At 44.4% G+C, this 17,985-nt stretch overlaps 1 protein-coding gene across 3 annotated transcripts in view; it reads left to right on the top strand.

The window, feature by feature from the left end:
* Nucleotides 1-17,763, top strand: part of LOC18428087 (MAP3K epsilon protein kinase 1) — a 53,586-nt gene extending 35,823 nt beyond the window's left edge. For 2 of the 3 annotated variants that reach the window (XM_011622838.3, XM_020663535.2), the window contains 10 exons: nt 541-720; nt 971-1,054; nt 1,167-1,258; nt 1,370-1,453; nt 1,554-2,458; nt 12,145-12,542; nt 12,646-12,780; nt 16,245-16,651; nt 16,758-16,872; nt 17,246-17,763. In XM_011622838.3, the coding sequence (XP_011621140.1) occupies nt 541-720; nt 971-1,054; nt 1,167-1,258; nt 1,370-1,453; nt 1,554-2,458; nt 12,145-12,542; nt 12,646-12,780; nt 16,245-16,651; nt 16,758-16,872; nt 17,246-17,422 (2,577 nt within the window). In that variant the 3' untranslated portion in view covers nt 17,423-17,763. The remainder of the gene's footprint in view (nt 1-540; nt 721-970; nt 1,055-1,166; nt 1,259-1,369; nt 1,454-1,553; nt 2,459-12,144; nt 12,543-12,645; nt 12,781-16,244; nt 16,652-16,757; nt 16,873-17,245) is intronic. The other variant, XM_088855478.1, reaches the window with a different exon arrangement.
* The last annotated feature ends 222 nt before the right edge of the window (nt 17,764-17,985 follow it).

The raw sequence follows: 17,985 nt of genomic DNA on the forward strand, positions 1-17,985 counted from the left end.
TGTTCATATGGTTATTGAAAGTAACTGTCTCCTCAGTATGGACATAATGGTGACTATATTGTACTGATCCTTTTGGCATGCTGGGATATAAATCGCATGATGATTTAGTTTTCAGGTGTAACTAGTTTTAGTTCTACCTTCATCATAGTGTCTATATTCCTAGCTGCCTACCATGTTTAAAAATGCTTGGGCTTATGTTTAGATGGGTCCCTCTTATTTTTTTTTTGTCTGTATTATCTTGGGATAAGGAAGTAAAGAAGTCTTACAGGTCATTGTATGAAAAATATCTCCTTCAGGTCCATGAATACTGCATTAGAGGAGCTACTATTTCTTGGCGATGAGGGTTCTTTGTTTAATCATTTATTGTGGGTTTACTTCGTAGAAGATGTAACTTATTGATCATATATAGTTCCTCTGTTTTGCATTTTCCTTCTCTTTTTTTTTAGGGATAATTTTTTGTGTAGGGCATCTTTCATTGATTTCACTGTATCTACAAGATATCTGTGTTAATATAAGCTGATACTCTCTTCTGTTTTATAGGCCATTGAATTCAGCAAATTAGTCGGTTCGCTAAAACCAGAGGAACCTGAAGATGTGATTGTCTCTGCTTGCCAAAAGCTTCTTGTGTTGTTTCACGAACATCCAGAGCAGAAGATAGTTTTTATCAGCCAACATGGCTTACTTCCCTTAATGGAGCTGCTTGATCTTCCCAAAAATCGTGTATGCATATTCTATCTGTTGAGAGTTGAGCCAATATTATTCTTCCCCAACCTTCCCCTCCCAAAACAAAAAAACCACCCCCTCCTCTCTTTCTCTATTCCATATTGGGGTTCTCAATATGAGCTTGGGGATAACGTGTTTGTAGGTTATACTAATTTAAGCAAAATTCAATTCTGATTTATTTGAGATGCGTTGCAAATAATTCATATAAAAAAATCTTTGTTGATATTAAAAATTTCATATTCTGCAGGTTATATGTTCTGCCCTGCAAATTGTAAATCAGATTATTAAGGACAACACTGATTTCCAAGAAAATGCTTGTCTAGTTGGCCTTGTAAGTAATACCCTGACCTTATAAGCACTTTGAGATAAAGGTTTTTTCACATAATAGGGTTATGATTGCATGTCTATGGCAACTCTTTAGTAATGGGGTCTCATGGTGCCAGATCCCTGTAGTTATGAACTTTGCAGTGCCTGAACGTCCTCGTGAAGTTCGTATGCAAGCAGCTTATTTCTTGCAGCAGCTTTGTCAGACCAGGTTTGGATTGTATAATAATGTGTTGCATTTCCAATCTGGAATATTTGACATGTTAAGCTCTTATCGCACAAATATTCTTTTGACTTCTGTTTATGTCTCTCTAATTTCCAGTTCATTGACACTGCAAATGTTTATAGCATGTCGTGGAATACCTGTTTTGGTGGGATTTCTAGAAGCTGACTATGCAAAATACAGGTGTGGACTTAGTTGCATTATCCTAGGGATTTTTGATGATTGGCCATGGTATTGTTAGTTACTGTATTCCTAAGGCTGCATGTGTTTCTTGACATACCAGGGAAATGGTACATCTTGCTATTGATGCCATGTGGCAGGTTTTCAAGCTTCAATGTTCAACGCCAAGAAATGATTTTTGTCGAATATCTGCTAAAAATGGCATACTTATTCGACTCGTAAACACCCTACATAGCTTGAATGAGGCCACTCGACTGGCTTCTACCCCTGGAGGAAATGGTTCTCTTGCAACTGATGGTCCAGCTCCTCGACCACGTTCTGGTCCCCTGGATGCTAGCTGTCCTGTTTCTCTGTATCCTGAACTGCCAGCTCCACGTGATCTACTTGAACCACCTAAGTCTAGAATTCCACTATCAATTGCAGCTGCAGAGCCATCAAGAGCCTCGACATCACAACCCCATCGATCAGATGCAAACCAACCTGAATCTAGGCTCATCTCCGGAGATATGGAGAAGCCTCGGTCGGCATATAGTTTATCTGAATCTGGGCTGCTATCTAAGACATCAGATCCCTCATTTCTTGAGAGTGTTGGATCTTCAACTACCAAAGAACCCATACCTCTCTTGTCCAAGGAGAGAGAAGCATTTGAATTGAGGAAGTCAGAAGCGTCCCGAAGTGCAGAAAATGCCTTACTCAGGCAGCAGCGTGGCCCTAATACTACCAATAGGGTTTCCTTGGATATGCCCCACAAGCAGTTGGATCCTCTTCGTACATCAAATGGAACTGTTGGGACTTCTAGTGCATTACCATCTCAGAATGAGCAAGTTCAACCTCTCTTAAGTTTGTTAGAGAAGGAACCTCCCTCTAGGCATGTCTCTGGTCAACTTGAGTATATACGTCACCTTTCGGGGGGTCTGGACAGACCTGAAAATATTTTGCCACTTTTGCATGCTTCGACAGAAAGGAAAACCAATGGCGAGCTAGAGTTCCTGATGGCAGCATTTGCAGGTGAGAACTTTTACATTACTCTCTCCATTCATGCAGGTCTATTCCAGAAACTTTCAATTATTTAAATAAGAAAAAAGAGCTTTTAATTGTGACCTTCCAATTGCTGCTGCATAGATCTGTGTTTGATTGGTGAATCTGAATTTTTTCGAGCCATTCTGAATTCTTTTTTGGGTATTATCAATGTTGTAAACTGTCCTTTCTTTTGTTCTTGATCACTTGATTATATAAAAATTTGCCCAAGTTGGTGTCTGTTTTCAAGCATCTGTTGCTATGGTCCTTAATCTCACTCATGCATCATGCCATTTCTACTGATGTTGAATGATTGTCCTGTATGGTTGTATTAAGGAGAAGTTGCAGGAAATGTTCCTTAACGTGGATTCTTTTCATGCATTTACTGTAATTTTGGTTATCAGCTTTCATTGCCCTATTACAATTCATTTTCATGTATTGATCACTTCTTTAGTTTTATAAAATTTCTTTGTCATCCACATGACATTTCCTTCCCTGTTTTTCTTGCCTTTAATTTTGGAAATTCTGGAAATGATCATACTGAAGGACATAGCTCAATTGAACACAATCAGTCTTTTTTTAGAGCAATTTTGAAAAATTGCAGGGAGAGCATTGGTGTATCCATATATTCTGCACTCGCCAACTGTACTATGGAATTCCTCCCCTCTCCCTCCTCTCCCTCCTCTCCCTCTACTAGAACTATGTCCATCTGATCAAGTCCTCCCCCAATCCCCTGCCTCCTCCGCCATCTGCTTCCCACACCCCTCACATTGCAGCGCACTCCTACCTGGCACTAACATCATCTTCTCTTCACAAACGCCCTGACTCATACAATGTTATCTCCTTGGCTGGACAACATATCTTTTCTCAAAAGCACAAATTGCTTTCCTCTCTAATATGTCATTTCAAACCCAAAAGAGATGATATCAGGGGCATTGAGAAATGGGGCCAAAGCCTCTGGAAGGAGTCTGACCTAGGCTGCCGAAGACTTTCAAATGGCCACGTCCTCTTCACCTTCCCCTCCGAGGCCTCCACCCAAAGAGCCCTCCACCTCGACTTGCCGACCTTCAAAGGAGCCACTTTGTCCTTGGCCTTATGGTCCAATCTCTTGGGAGCCTTCAAAAAGCATATGATATGGCTGAGGGTTTCAAACATCCCTCTTAATGCCCCACCTTCCTGCTTATTGGCTACCTCTATGGACATTTTATCTCAACGCATTGGTTCTTGCGAATTTCTCCCCATGGATTCCATTCAACTGTTGATTGAGGTCTTGGACTCTCAATCCATTCCTTCCAAAACTTTGGCTCCACATCGAAGGGGACTACTGTGTCTACATTTCTTGGGCGGTAGCCTCTCTTCCTTCTGACCGCCATGTCCAACTGCTGTGTTGCCTAGAGAATCCTGCACTGAGCTATGGGTGGACCACAGTTTCAAGGCATCGTCGAAAAAACACCACCCTTAACCGAAGATCTCGTAATCTAAAGACCCACATTGAACCTCATCAAGAGAGATCTCCCCATCACCATGCGGCTGCAACCAGGGCAACACTCATCACCCCCTCCCACTCGGCTAACGTCAGTGCCCGTGCTCCTCGGTCCTCCCCCTCTCTCCTTCCCGATGACCTCCTGCCACTTGACAGTCACCTTGACAACGCCCTTCCCTCTTCCTCCCCTTTGGTCTGCCACCCTTGTCTTCCCCCTTTCCACTCTCAACACGTGTCCCCCATTCTTTCCCGTCCGCTCATTATGTTGAAGTTTGAACCCTGAACCCCTTCCTTCCTTGCCAAGCTTTTCTCTCATCTACGGGACTCCCATCTCTCTCCCTCCCCCGATTCACGTGCCCTCTGTACATGCCTTCCCCCCCACCTGTCAACCTCACTAGCTCTATTGCCACATGGCTTGCAGCCCAGGCTGTTACCCTCATCTAACGACCCTCCTTTGTTCTCCTCTCTACCCAAGGCCTTGACCCGTTGCCTTCTCCAGGCTCCCCCTTTCAATCTAACCCCTTTTGGAACTCCAACACCCCCCTTGCAAGGCTCAGCGTTACCCTCCTTCCTCTGCTGGATGCCCCCTTCCTCAAACCAAGTGACACCTGGGCTCCTCTCCCTTCGTCCTCATTGACACTTCTTCAGCACCCGCCAGCATCTCCGGCCTCTAAACTTCCCCCACACACTTCTCCACCTCGTCTCCTTCATCTGCCTCCCCCCCACCTATCGTTGCTGCCTCACTTTTGCTGCCCTCTCTCCCCCCTCTCCCTCTCTCTCCAATGGCTCCTCTCCCTTCTCGCCTCCCATCTCTCCCCTTCTCCTCAACCTCAACCTTTGTGGAACCTCTTGTCGATCCCCCCTCTGTCCTCCCTTCCCTTGGTACCTAACGTTGCCACCCCTTCTCCCTCCTCTCTATACCCTTCCATTGCTTGCCCCCTCCGTCACCCCTCCACCCCTCCACCCCTTGGGTTCCCCCTTTGCTATACCTCATTTCCCCCTATCCCCCACTACCCTAGGCTCCCTTTCCCTTTCGTCCCTTAGTTTGCTCTCAAGTCCTTATCCACCCCCACCATAACCTCTCGTCTTGGTCATTTTTCGCCCAACTATCACCCTCCTTAACCCTCGTTTCTACAATCCCTCCCCTTTCGCTGCCATCTCGGTACCCTATTACCTTCTCTCCTCAGCACCCACACCGCCCCCCTACTTTTAGGGGCCTCTCCTCTATCCCTACCTTCATCTCCTTTCCCTCCCTGTATCATAGTCGAACCTTCCCCACCCAATGGAGACGCCACCTTTGCCCCTACCCCACTCCTCCCCAACACACTAGCTCCACCTAAGGCTCCTGTCCTTCGGTAGATTCCAACTTCGTTAGCGAGATGGAGAGAGCACATGGTAACATCTAGGAGATCCTAAATCTCATGGGCTTCGAATTCGACGGCTCGTTGGAGGACATCGAAGCTTTCCCCAAATCTGATGCTCAATCAAGATTCAAAGCAAGCATTAAGGGTGAAAGATAGCTCTCAAATCTTCACTTCGATGTTAACTACGACTCTGGGGCTCCATCCTCCCCCTCTTCATCAGTGGCCTCCTCGGGGCTTAGAACCCCTAGACGCTCTTCAAGACACGTCCCTGTCTACTAATCCTCCCCATGAAGCTCTTAATGTGGAATATTTGGTGACTTGGAGTCCCTCTCAAATGCAACTCAGTACCAGCCTTTGGCTCAAAGCACTCCCCTTCTATCCTCACTCTCCTAGAAACTAAACACCTTCCCCGACTCTTGGACAAGTTCAATAGGTTTGAGGTCGAAGACCATGCCAATGGGTGGCTCTGGAGGCTGCCGGTGCCTTGGGTGGCATATGGGTCATTTGAGACCCAACCACCCATGCCCTTGTGACATCTCACATTGTCTCTTTTACTATGACCATCACCCTCACTAGAATTTCTGATGGGCTTCCTTGGAAATTCATAGCTGTCTATGGCCCCAACTCTGGCTCTTCCAGAGGACTTCGCTGGAATGAGCTCGACACTGTTGCTTCCACCCTTCCCGTTGGTGCAGGGGGGGGGGTTGGGTTGTTGGAGGGGGGGAGACGTTAATGTCATAAGGTGGTCATTCGAAAGGAACTCAAGCTTTAGAATTACCCAACCCATGCTCGATTTTTGAGATTTCATCTCTAGGCATTAACTCATCGACATTTCCCTCCACAGAGCAGTCTTCACTTGTTCCAATCACTCTTCCTTTCCATCCCTCTCCAAATTGGACCTATGCCTGATCTGTCCCGATTGGGACACTTCCTTCCCTGGTATCCATTCCTTAGCCTTCCCCAACCCAGACCTTGCAGATCCCGTAATCCAAAGACTCATGTTGAATGTCACCGAGAGAGCTCTCCCCATCAACCTGCGGCTGTGGCCACAACAAGCCTCCTCACCCCCTCCCACTCAATTGACGTCAGTGCTCCTGCCCCTTGGTCCTCCCCCCGTCTCCTTCCTGATGACCTCCTGCCACCTGACAGTCACCCAGACTACGCCCTTCCCTCTTCCTCCCCTTCAGTTTGCTAGCCGTTGTCCTCCCCCTTCCCACTCTCAACACATATCCCCCATTCTTTCGCATCTGCTCATTACCATGAGCCCCGAATCCCTTTCTTCCTCGCCATGCTTTTCTCTCATCGATGAGACTCCAACCTCTCTCCCTCCCCCAGTTCACGTGTCTTGTGTACCTGCCCTGACCCTCAACTGTCAACCTCCTTAGCTCTATTGCCACATGGCTCGCAACCCAAGGCGATACTCTCATCCGACGACCCTCCTTTGTTCTCCTCTCTTCCTGAGGCCCGTGACCCGCGCTGCCTTCTCCAGGCTCCCCCTTTCAATCTTACTCCTTTTAGAATTCCAACCTCCACAAACATTCCAATTGGTGTGCATCCAGCAGGAATTGAACCTACAAATTTGCCATTTAACCATTCAGCGATGGATGCTTAATTTGACAAGGATCATGACGAATAAGCACATTCCAATTGAAATGAATTTTTTAGGAGGAATCAATGAACTCAGCCCAGTTGGAGCCCCTCGTCACCCCCCTTGCAAGGCTCAGCAGTACCCTCTGCCAGACATCCCCTTCCTCAAGCCAAGCGACACTCGGCTCGTCTCCTTTCATCCTTGTCGACCCTTCTTCAACACCGGCCAGCATCTCCGGCCTCTAACCCTTCCCCCACACCCCCTTCACCTCGTCTCCATCGTGCACCTCCACCACACTTATCGTTGGCTCCCTCTCCCCGCTCCCCCTTTGTCTAGCTCCCCTCCCTTCTTGCCTCCCATCTCTCCTTTATTCCTCAACCTTTGTGGAACCTCTTGTCGATCCACCCTATGTCCTCCCTTCCCCTGGTGCCTAACCTTGCCACCCATTATCCCTCTTTTGTCCCTTAGTTTCCCATATCTCACCTTTCTCAGGTGCTTACCCACCCCCACCACAACCTCTAGTCTTAGTCATTTCCCCCCCTCCTATCGCCTTCCCCAGCCCATGAAGCTCGTAATGTGGAATATTTGGCGACTTGGAGACCCTCTCAAATGCAACTCTGTTCGAGCCTTTTGCTCAAAGCATTCCCCTTCTATCCCACTCTTCTAGAAACAAAACAACCCCCCCCCCCACTCTTGGACTAGTTTGATAGATATGAGGTCGAAGACCATGCCAATGAGTGGCTCTAGAGGCTGCTCGTGACTCGGGTGGCATATGGGTCATTTGAGACCCACCCACCCATGCCCTTGTGACATCTCACATTGCCTCTTTTACTGTTACCATCGCCCTCACTAGAATATATGATGTTCTTCCTTGGAAATTCACAGCTCTCTATGGCCCCAACTTTGGCTCTTCTAGAGGCCTTCTCTGGAATGAGCTCGAAATGAGCTCGACACTGTCGCCTTGCATCCCCCCTGTTGATGGTGTAATAGGGGGGGGTGGGGTTTGAGACACATCCACCCATGCCCTTGTGACCTTTCACATGGCCTCTTTTACTGGGCCCTCACTAGAATTTCTGATGGGCTTCCTTAAAAATTCGCAGTCGTCTATGGCCCCAACTTTGGCTCTTTCAGAGGCCTTCTCTGGGATGAGTTGGACACTGTCGCCTCCCATCCCCTCTGTTGGTGTAATTTTGTGGGGGGCGGGGGGGGGGGGGGGGGGGGGGGGTGGGCTTGGCATTTTAACGCCATAAGATGGTCATTCGAAAGAAACTCAAGCTTTAGAATTACCTGATCCATGCTTGATTTTTCAGATTTCATCTCTAGACAAACTCATTGAAATTTCTGTCCACGGAGCAGTCTTGTCCTGGTCCAGTCACTCTTCCTCTCCATCCTTATCTAAATTGGACCGATAACTGATCAGTCCCGATTGGGACCCTTCCTTCCCTGGTACGCATTCCTCAACCCTCCTCAAACCTACCTTAGATGACAAGCCCAATCTCTTCAACACCCGTTTGGCTTGGGGAGGGCCTAGACCATTTTGTTTCGAATTGGCTTGGCTCAAGGAGCCTGGCCAGCCCTCTCTAATTTCCTCGTGGTGGTCCTCACTCTCCAACCCAGTGCATGGGTGGGTTGGCTATTGCTTCTAGAGGAACTCCCAATTCTTAGGGGTCTCCTTAAATCTTAAGAGTAGCCAACTTCTTTGGAATGTCCACGTCCTTAAAGAATCCCTCCTTCAACTTTTGGGACCAGATCTAAGAATCTCGTTGCCTCACTTCCAATGAAATCCAGCTCAGGACTTAGCTCAAAATGGATTACCAAAACACCCTAAAGGAAGAGATTTCTTGAGCCTAATGTTCGAGGCTCAAATGGCTCAAATGTGTAAATCTCAACATGGCCTTTTTCCACAAAATGACCGACTGTAGAAGAAGAGTTAATACCATAACTAGTTAGTCGTCGAGGGGGTAATCTTGGATGAACCCCCTCTAGTGGAGAGAGCTGTTATCGACTTCTTTACACAATTCTTCAGGTTGCCAACCAAACATACCCCCAAGATGGCCGACCTCTCTTCCAGACCATTCCCCCAGATCGAGCCCTCTGGCTTGAGCACCCCTATAGTGAAAACGAGATCCTCAAAGCCATCTCCGACCTAGGCCAAGATCGAGTCCCAGGCCCTTGGCGGCTTCCCTATAGCCCTCTTCAAAAACTTTTGGGAACCCCGTCGCCTTGACATACTTCGGGCGGCTTCCCCCTAGCCCTCTTAAAAAACATTTGGTAAATCCTTCGCCTTGGCATACTTGCCTTCTTTGAGGAGTTTTATGAGAGGGGGGTTAACAACAAAGGTATGAACATGACCTTCATCGCCCTCATCCCCTAAGTGGAAGGAGTCGAAGAACTCAAGAACTTTAGACCCATAAGCCTAATTGACAGTTTTTACAAGATACTAGCGAAGGTCTTGGCCTCCAGATTCAATGAGGTGCTACGATGGGTGTTACCCCCCCTCCCCCATCAAGGGGCTTTCTTGTAAGATTGCCAAATTTTAGATGGAGCCCTTATTACACACGAGTGTATAAACTTAAGAATCTGATCCAAGATTCTGGGACTGCTAATTAAATTGGACTGGGAAAAAGCATACGACCATATTTATTGGGTTTCAGTAATCTTTGGGCAATTGGATCAGGGGTTTGCATCTCTAACACCGACTTTTTCATTCTCATCAATGGAACCCTCAAGGACTTCTTCCCCTCCTCTAGGGGCCTCCGGCAAGGGGATCCCCTGTCCTCATTCTTTTTGCCATTGTGGCGGAGGTCTTAAGCAGGTCACTGGCCAGAATGTAATGTCATGGCCTGTTGGAGGGATTCAATATCACCAATGGTGGCCCTGTCATCTCTCACCTCAATACGCCGATGATACCCTACTCTTTTGTGGGGCCTCCGAGTAGCTGGTAGACTCACTGCTCTTCCTCAAATGTTTCAATTTCGCCACGGGTTTTAAGGTCAACATGGCCAAATTGAAAATGATTGGCATCGGCATGGAGTCGCAGGCTACCTAAGATTTTGCCGATAGGTGGGGCTGTGCACTAGACACCCCTCCTTCCACCTAACTTGGCCTTCCCCACGACAAGCCCAAACATAGGCAATGGGGGCACATCATTGATAAATTTGACCGCAAGTTGGCTACCTAGAAAGGAAGATTCCTTCCCCCCCAGGTAGAGTAGCCCTCATCAAGGCCATCCTTTCCAACTTCCCCATTTTCCAAATGTCCCTCTTCCACCTGCTCGCTGCAGTTGCCTCACGCTTGGTGCAACTCATGCACAACTTTCTTTGGTCCGGAGACCGTGAATCCAGGAAGTATCACCTCATCTCCTGGACCACAATTTGTTAGCCTAAATCTCAAGGCAGCTTGGGCATTCGCTTCCTCAAACTTAAAAACTTGACCGTATTGGGCAAATGGTGGTGGTGTCTGTCCACCCAGGGCAGCCATCTGTGGCAAGATGTTCTTCACCACAAATATTGCCTCCACCATCCTCCCCAGTTTCCCCACAATACTGCCTACATCTCATGCTCAGGTGCCTGGAGATCATTTGTGAATTGCCTACACCCTTTCAAAACCAACATTCGCTTCCATGCAAGGGTGGGCAACGGAATTAACTTCTGGTCCGATCTATGGATCGGCCACACTTCCCTGAGAGACCTTTTTCCCAACCTTTTCCCCTAGCAAGAGACAATAATGTCTTGGTTGCGGATTCATTCCAAATGGTAGGCACTTCTCGTTCCTGGAACAAATTTAGTAAGCACCTCCATGACTGAGATATCGAAGCCGTCCTTCAAGCTTCAGTTCTTCACTCTGTCTATCTCTCTTTCCCCATGGCTAGGATAGGATTGGTTCCTCACTGCGGACGGTTCCGTCTCAGTTTTCTCCTTTTAACACATGCTTCGTTCCGGCCCAACCTCCACGCCCTCTCATTTCATCGTCACCAAAACTTGGCTATCCTTCATTTGCCCCAAAATCCAAGTATTCAATTGGATTGCCCAATTGGATTACCCATTCAGAGAGGGTCTTTAACAGTAGATCGGCTACAAAAAAAGGGCCTCATCACTCCTAATCGCTGTGTGATGTGCATGGCCAACGAGGAAACAAATCCACACCTATTTATGCGCTGCAGCCTAGCCAGCAATCTTTGGAAGGACCTACTTCTACTGTTCAACTGGTCTTGAGTCACCCCAAGGTCTGTACCCCAATTGGTTGGATACACGAAGTTTCTACTATGGGCCAAATCAGGCATTCTATTTAGGAAGGCCTCAATTTCGGCTACCTTATCGGGCATTTGGATTGAGCGCAACAACTGCATTTTTTGAGGCTGTTACTCTCCACTCCACTCCTTGAGGGACAACATCAAATCCATAGTCATCTTTTGGGCCTCGAACCATAGCTGGTTCAAGCACCTCTCAGCCTCGAACGTCCATCTCAACTGGCAGTCACTTCTTTCTCTCAGGCCCGATACCATCCCTCGTTCATCTCTTTGGCAACCTCTGGAATTGGGCAAAACCAAACTTAAGTTCGACAATTGCTCTCTTGGCAACCCAGGTCTGGTCAATATTGGGGTCATCTTTAGAAACCACCACGGCCTCTTCATCTTCTCCTTCGCCAGACCTATCGGCTGAGCTGATTCCACTATGGCGGAAGATCTTACCCTTTTGCAAGGTCTCAAACACTTCAACACTCACTGGAGCACTGAATCGGTCGTGGAAGATGACTCTAGTAATGTCATCCTCTGGGCCTTGGGGCAGGCCACACCCCCCTGGAGACTCGTTCACATGTTTGACGAGATTTTTGATATTTGTAGACATATCCCGTTTCATGGACTCATACATGGCGGAAGGTGAACCACATGGTGGATGCTCATGCTAAGGGGGCAACAGCTGTGGCAGGAGTTTAGAGACCTTAGCCTTTGTCCTTTTTTGGATGTACAATAGTTTTCGACTCTCATCACCCTCTCAGTGGTTTTTGAATAGAGCTCCCCAGTTGTGGGTAGCCTACTTTTTGATAGCTTGTACATCTTTATTCTATAAATAGTAAACACATTAAAAAAAAAAGACATTGTTTTCTTCTGCTCTTTTAAATACCTGAATCTTGCTAAAATTTTGTCAAGTTTACCGCAAGTATTGCTTGTGTTTTTTATTTTTTTGCAATTTTCATTTGGCATGACTGAAGATGCTTTTGCTGTCTGTATTCATTTTTGCAGAGGTCTCTGCACAAGGTAGAGAAAATGGAAATCTTGAATCCATTTCGAGGTTGTCACCAAAAGCATATAACAGGGTTAACCCCCAGGCTTTGGCATCAGTTGTTAATGAAGGAGTTGCTTCGTCTTCTGGACTTGCATCACAAACGGCTTCAGGTATACTGTCTGGATCTGGCGTGCTCAATGCTCGAGCTGGTAGTGCTACGTCATCAGGGCTGCTTGCACAAATGGCATCTACCTTGAATGCAGATGTTGCAAGGGAGTATCTAGAAAAGGTGGCTGATCTATTACTTGAGTTTTCTCAAGCAGACACGGCAGTGAAGTCTTACATGTGTAGCCAAAGCTTGCTGAATCGTCTCTTTCAGATGCTCAAAAAGATAGAGCTTCCCATTCTTTTAAAGGTGTGTTACCACCAAAGAATGTTATTAGGTATATCAATTATTAAACATATGGCACAATTTGATATTACTGGGGTTTTTCTACTGCCATGTTTGCCCTTCGCAGATCCTAAAGTGTATCAGTAATTTGTCTACTGATCCGAACTGCTTGGAGAACCTTCAGCGGGCAGATGCAATCAAGCATCTGATTCCAAACCTTGAGCTCCATGAAGGGCCTCTTGTTGCTCAAATACATACTGAAGTATGTAGATTCTTGTTTTTTTTGTGTCGTCATTTCTTAAATGCTTATGGAACTAAGAAAATCGGCAGTAAAATTTACATGATGATAAGAATGATGCGGCTGCAAATATGCTATCAGCAATTGTGAAGCTTGAAAGTGATATTTATTAATAGCTTGCTTCTTTGTGCCTTCTTTTTCCTAACCAATGTGAATGTTGTAGATGATAGTAAAGTTACTTTTCTACTTGTAAATCATGTGGTTTAGACTTGGGCATGAAGGAGATGGTCATGAAGAAAATTCTACAATTTAAAGAAAAACAGCTCACTTGTTTATCATATTTTTGACCCCAATAACTGTTGTGAATAGTATTATTGTTGTCACTGTCATCAAATGCTTTCTATGATTTGATAATAACGTTTTGCATTTCTAACTTGGAGAAGCTAAATAAACTTAGCTCCTCTGTTGGCAATGCAAAATTTGTTGCTTAAAGAATACTTCTCTTAGGAAATTAAGTGGCTATTTTATTATTTATGGCATTAATATTTTATTTTTCCTAAGTTAGATCTTTCCTGTTGGTTGTTTGTGTTTTGTTTGTGATCAATCTTGGGGGACTATGAAATTTAGAGGACTAGGATATCCTGGAAATTTTCTAGAATCCATGTAATTCTAAGCGAAGTGGCTGTATGTTTTAGATGTTTGTCACACTTAAGTATTCACATAGACCAGTGTTTTAAAATGCGGGATGTGGCCGTGATGCGGTGGGGGGCCGATGTGGCTTGATGCGGCCTGGATGCGGGCGAATGGCGATGATGCGGTCAATAAATGTAAAAAAATTCTAAATTTTTTTAAAAAATAAGTTAATGCATATAAAAAAATATATGAAGGTGATATATGTGATAGTAGGTATTTTAGTTTAATGATTAACTTCAAAACTATTAGTTGTCGGAGATTTTGTATCCAGTTATACACCCATATAAGTATTTCCACAGAGCAAGCATATCACACAATTTCTATCTTTGGGATTTTTTAGTTTAGCAGATTTCCAAGCCGGATCCTTATTACTAGAAGATTGGGAAGAAGTCATTACTGCAAAAATATGTATAATAGTAATATTGTACAAGAAGGAAACAAAATTTACTGACTCTGTGAAGTACTGCTCGATTTCTTTACAACTTCTGAAACCCTCGATTTTTTATCACAAATTCACCCTAACATCTCCAAATCAACAATCAAAGGCATCCAATGAACATCCAAGTATTAAACAACGGCCAAATCGAAGATTTCGATGAAAAAAAAAATTCCGCCTAAATTTTAGTTTTACCTTGATTTGATGCAAAAAAGCCACAAAAGTGGCTGAAAATCTTCGTTCAGGGCCCCTAATACCCTCCCAAACAGTTTCCCTAACATTTGGATGATCAAAAAGATCATTTTGCCCCTTCCCAAGGGGCAAAACAGAAAAAAAATTCGGTGGACACTGTAGCAGTGGGATGCGGTGCGATGCGGCCTATGCGGGATGCGGCTACGATGCGGAACATATGAGGCCGCATCTGTCAAAAGCGCATATGCGCCTGTTTCTAATGCGGATGTGAGTGCATCCCACATGATGCGGGCGTATATGCGGCGATGCGGCGGCATTTTAAAACACTGGCATAGACCGACTAGGGCATAGTGCCTTTCATGATTTCTGGCCCCTTTTGTTGAGGGGAGCATTTCTACTTGCTGATGTGATGCCAAGGGCATGATTCATCCTTTCGAGTTTCAGGGAGTTCATGAAGTTGCAGGTGTTTATGTACTTGTTCCAGGCACGGCAGTATAGTCGTCTGGTTAAGATCGTTGTACAGATGATGCACTTGTTATTCGCTGGTGATTTTGTCACTAGTGAAGCTTCTTTTCCTGGTTTTGTTTGGGGCACAGATTAGACTAGATGATTACTTTACTATTCTCATATTCAGCTGATCTATATTCACCTAATTGTCTACCCAGCTGACTGAAGTTCGTGTGGAAATTGGAGTCTATTAAAATGATGCCATTTTCAGAAGTCTGGAATTCCTTTAGTTGTGTAAAAATACATGACTTCTGACCATGTAGAGAAATGACCACGGAATCTCTCAAAGATTTAGACTTGCATGATGAAAAACACCTCATCAAAAAACATCCTGTTGCTGTGGCAAACTCATTAGCGTCCACACCCTTGTTATCCCTGCCCCCACCCTAACCCAAACCCACCCTCAATAAAAAAAAATAAAAAAGCACAAAAAAACACCCCACCCATCCCCACTAGCATATCAAAGATTTAGACTTTGACCTTCCCAATCAAACGATTGGCTGGATCATAAAGAATGATTCCTGATGATTGGAATTCTCCCTGTGTTTTGATTGGGACCTTTGCAGCTATCAAACATTGGGAGAGCATAGATCCGAAACAATGGTTGCCCTAGATAGGAATCCTTTCAACAATCTCATACAGGTGTAGATTGAGGATCACTTGTCCAAGCTTGGCAATAGGTACACTAAAGCCTGTTTATATGGGCATGATGTATTCCCATCAGAACACTTCTAGATCCATCCATGCATCTTCGAGAAACTCATTTGTGGCCTTATCCCTTGATGTGCTCCACAAACTAGATTTTTGATTTTACAGAAACAGTAAAGTGGGTTTTAGAAGAAAACTTGGTTTTCAAAATTGCATACTTCACCAAAAAAAAAAGGGTATGCTTTATATAAGTCAACCTTAAAAATCAAAGTACGGTGCACCCCAAACCTGGCTAAAAATGCAGCTCTGGTTCCGAAAACGCTTATGATGGCTTGAAAATCAATTTCTACCCCTAATTATAAAATTTAAAGCTCCAAAAGTGTTGAGGATCAAGCATGTCTGTAGACTTTTGAAAATCTTGAAAATGGACGGTCCAGATAGTGTGATACAAGATGCACAATTTTTAGGATTTGAAATCGTTTTTATTTCATATCTATACATCTCGAGGTCCAAATGATAAATTGGAGGGTTTTCTAGCCTCTGCTGGAATTCTGAGATGTGCGTTACTTTTGTAGAATAAGGTTGACACACAAAAAGGAAGTGCATACTTATTTGGATCTAGTTATGGTGAGTCAGCTGACTTACCTATTTTTGTGCATCTCCTTATGCATCAAATATCCATAGCTAAGATGGACATAAAAAACTGATGCCTCCACTAAAAGCCAAAATGGATGGTGGACAAAAATCTTAAAAAAAACACCATTTTTATTTTCAGATTCATGATTAATTTTATGGCTGAGATTACAAAAATTTTGGATTCTAAGGTAAATAGATGATTTGTTCGACTCACCAACTATTTTCCTACTTTTTTTAGATAATTCTGTACTTTATCATTTGTTTTTCTTTTCTTGTATTCTTTCTTTTAAAGCATCTGATGAATTAAGTACTTGCGAACTAAAAGAAGAATGAAGCTCGGTCATTTTAATCTATATTTGTGCTGTCTGCATGAAAGGTTCTTAATGCACTGTACAATCTCTGCAAAATCAACAAGAGGAGACAAGAGCAAGCAGCTGAAAATGGCATTATTCCACACTTGATGCGTTTCATTATCTCAAACTCACCATTGAAGCAATATGCCTTGCCTCTTCTATGTGACATGGCTCATGCTTCTCGAAACTCAAGAGAGCAACTAAGGGCTCATGGTGGCTTGGATGTATACTTGAGTTTATTGGATGATGAAATGTGGTCTGTGACTGCCCTAGATTCTCTTGCTGTTTGCCTTGCACACGATAATGATCACAAGAAGGTGGAGCAAGCATTGCTTAAGAAGGAAGCAGTTCAGAAATTGGTCAAGTTTTTCCAATGTTGTCCAGAACCATCTTTTGTGCACATATTGGAACCCTTCTTGAAAGTCATTACGTAAGTCTCTGAGATTTACTTGTCTCCAGAAATTAATATCTAAATCACATACCTTTTTTTCCCCCTTTGACCTGTGATTTATGTTGGTTCAATCTTTATTTTGCAGGAAATCTTCCAGAATCAATACAACATTGGCTGTTAATGGGTTGACACCTCTGCTTATTGCAAGACTTGACCATCAGGATGCTATTGCTCGTCTGAATCTTCTCAAGCTCATCAAGGTGAGTTGGAAGAGCATCTTATACCTGTCGCTGTCAATCTGTGCAGTTGACTGTTGACACATTCTTATAGATTAGTAGTCAAAAGATTATTTCCAGCAGCTCAAGACAGGCACAATATTAACTGATAGGAACTCTGATTCGTTTTGCCCCCTTTACTCACTATTGATGTATACACATGCACATACACAAGATACACATGTACCATGGATCTCTGAATCTTCGAGTGAGCTTAATTATGTAAGATAATAAAAATACCCTCTTTCATGTCAAAGAGTGAGTGATTTCTTTTGTATCAGTAGATGCCTGGCCCTTCAAGTTTTTTTTCCCCCTTATTTCCTTTTTCTGCTATCCTAAATGAGTTGCGTATCTCCAGGCTGTGTACGAGCACCACCCTCGCCCGAAGCAACTCATAGTGGAGAATGATCTGCCTCAGAAACTTCAGAATCTGATTGAAGAACGCAGAGATGGAGAACGCTCTGGGGGTCAAGTCTTGGTCAAACAGATGGCTACAGCTCTTCTCAAAGCTCTCCACATAAATACTGTGCTATAGATAAAGGTCTCTCTCTCTCTCTCTCTCTCTCTCTCTCTCTCTATCTATCGCTCTTCCCACTTGTAAAATCTATTTCTCAAGAAAACTGTAATTATTTCCTTTTTGTTCATTTGCTTCTTGTTTTCTGGTTTAAGGAGAAGACTAACATGTCCTTGAGGTTTTTTTCTTCTGACATGGACATGCTGTGTAGGGGCTGGCTTTTTTTTTGCCTGGCCCTTACGGTAGTCCTATATGCTTTCTCCATTGTGGTTGTTTTGATATTGATTTTCATATATTGGCTGTTGTTTGTGGATTCTGGTTCACTTGAGTTTGGAAATGAGATGGATGCTTGCCTCTAGAAATTTGTGCTTATTTCCTGATGAGCGAACTGGAGCTTTTTTATTGGATCTTTGAGCTACTTCAGGCTTTCTTACTGTAATTCTTGGTTTACTTGGATGCTATTGGAGTTGCTGCAATACATTAAACGGGGAAACACAGATTGGATCAGTTGCGACTTGGTTTGCAGAACAGTTTAAAATCTCGGCAAAAGCCATCAAATTGACCGTTTTTTTGTTTTACAATTT

This window comes from Amborella trichopoda, chromosome 13 (genome assembly GCF_054954075.1).
Source record: "Amborella trichopoda isolate Santa Cruz 75 chromosome 13, AtrichopodaSantaCruz75HAP2 v2.0, whole genome shotgun sequence".
Taxonomy (NCBI): domain Eukaryota; kingdom Viridiplantae; phylum Streptophyta; class Magnoliopsida; order Amborellales; family Amborellaceae; genus Amborella; species Amborella trichopoda.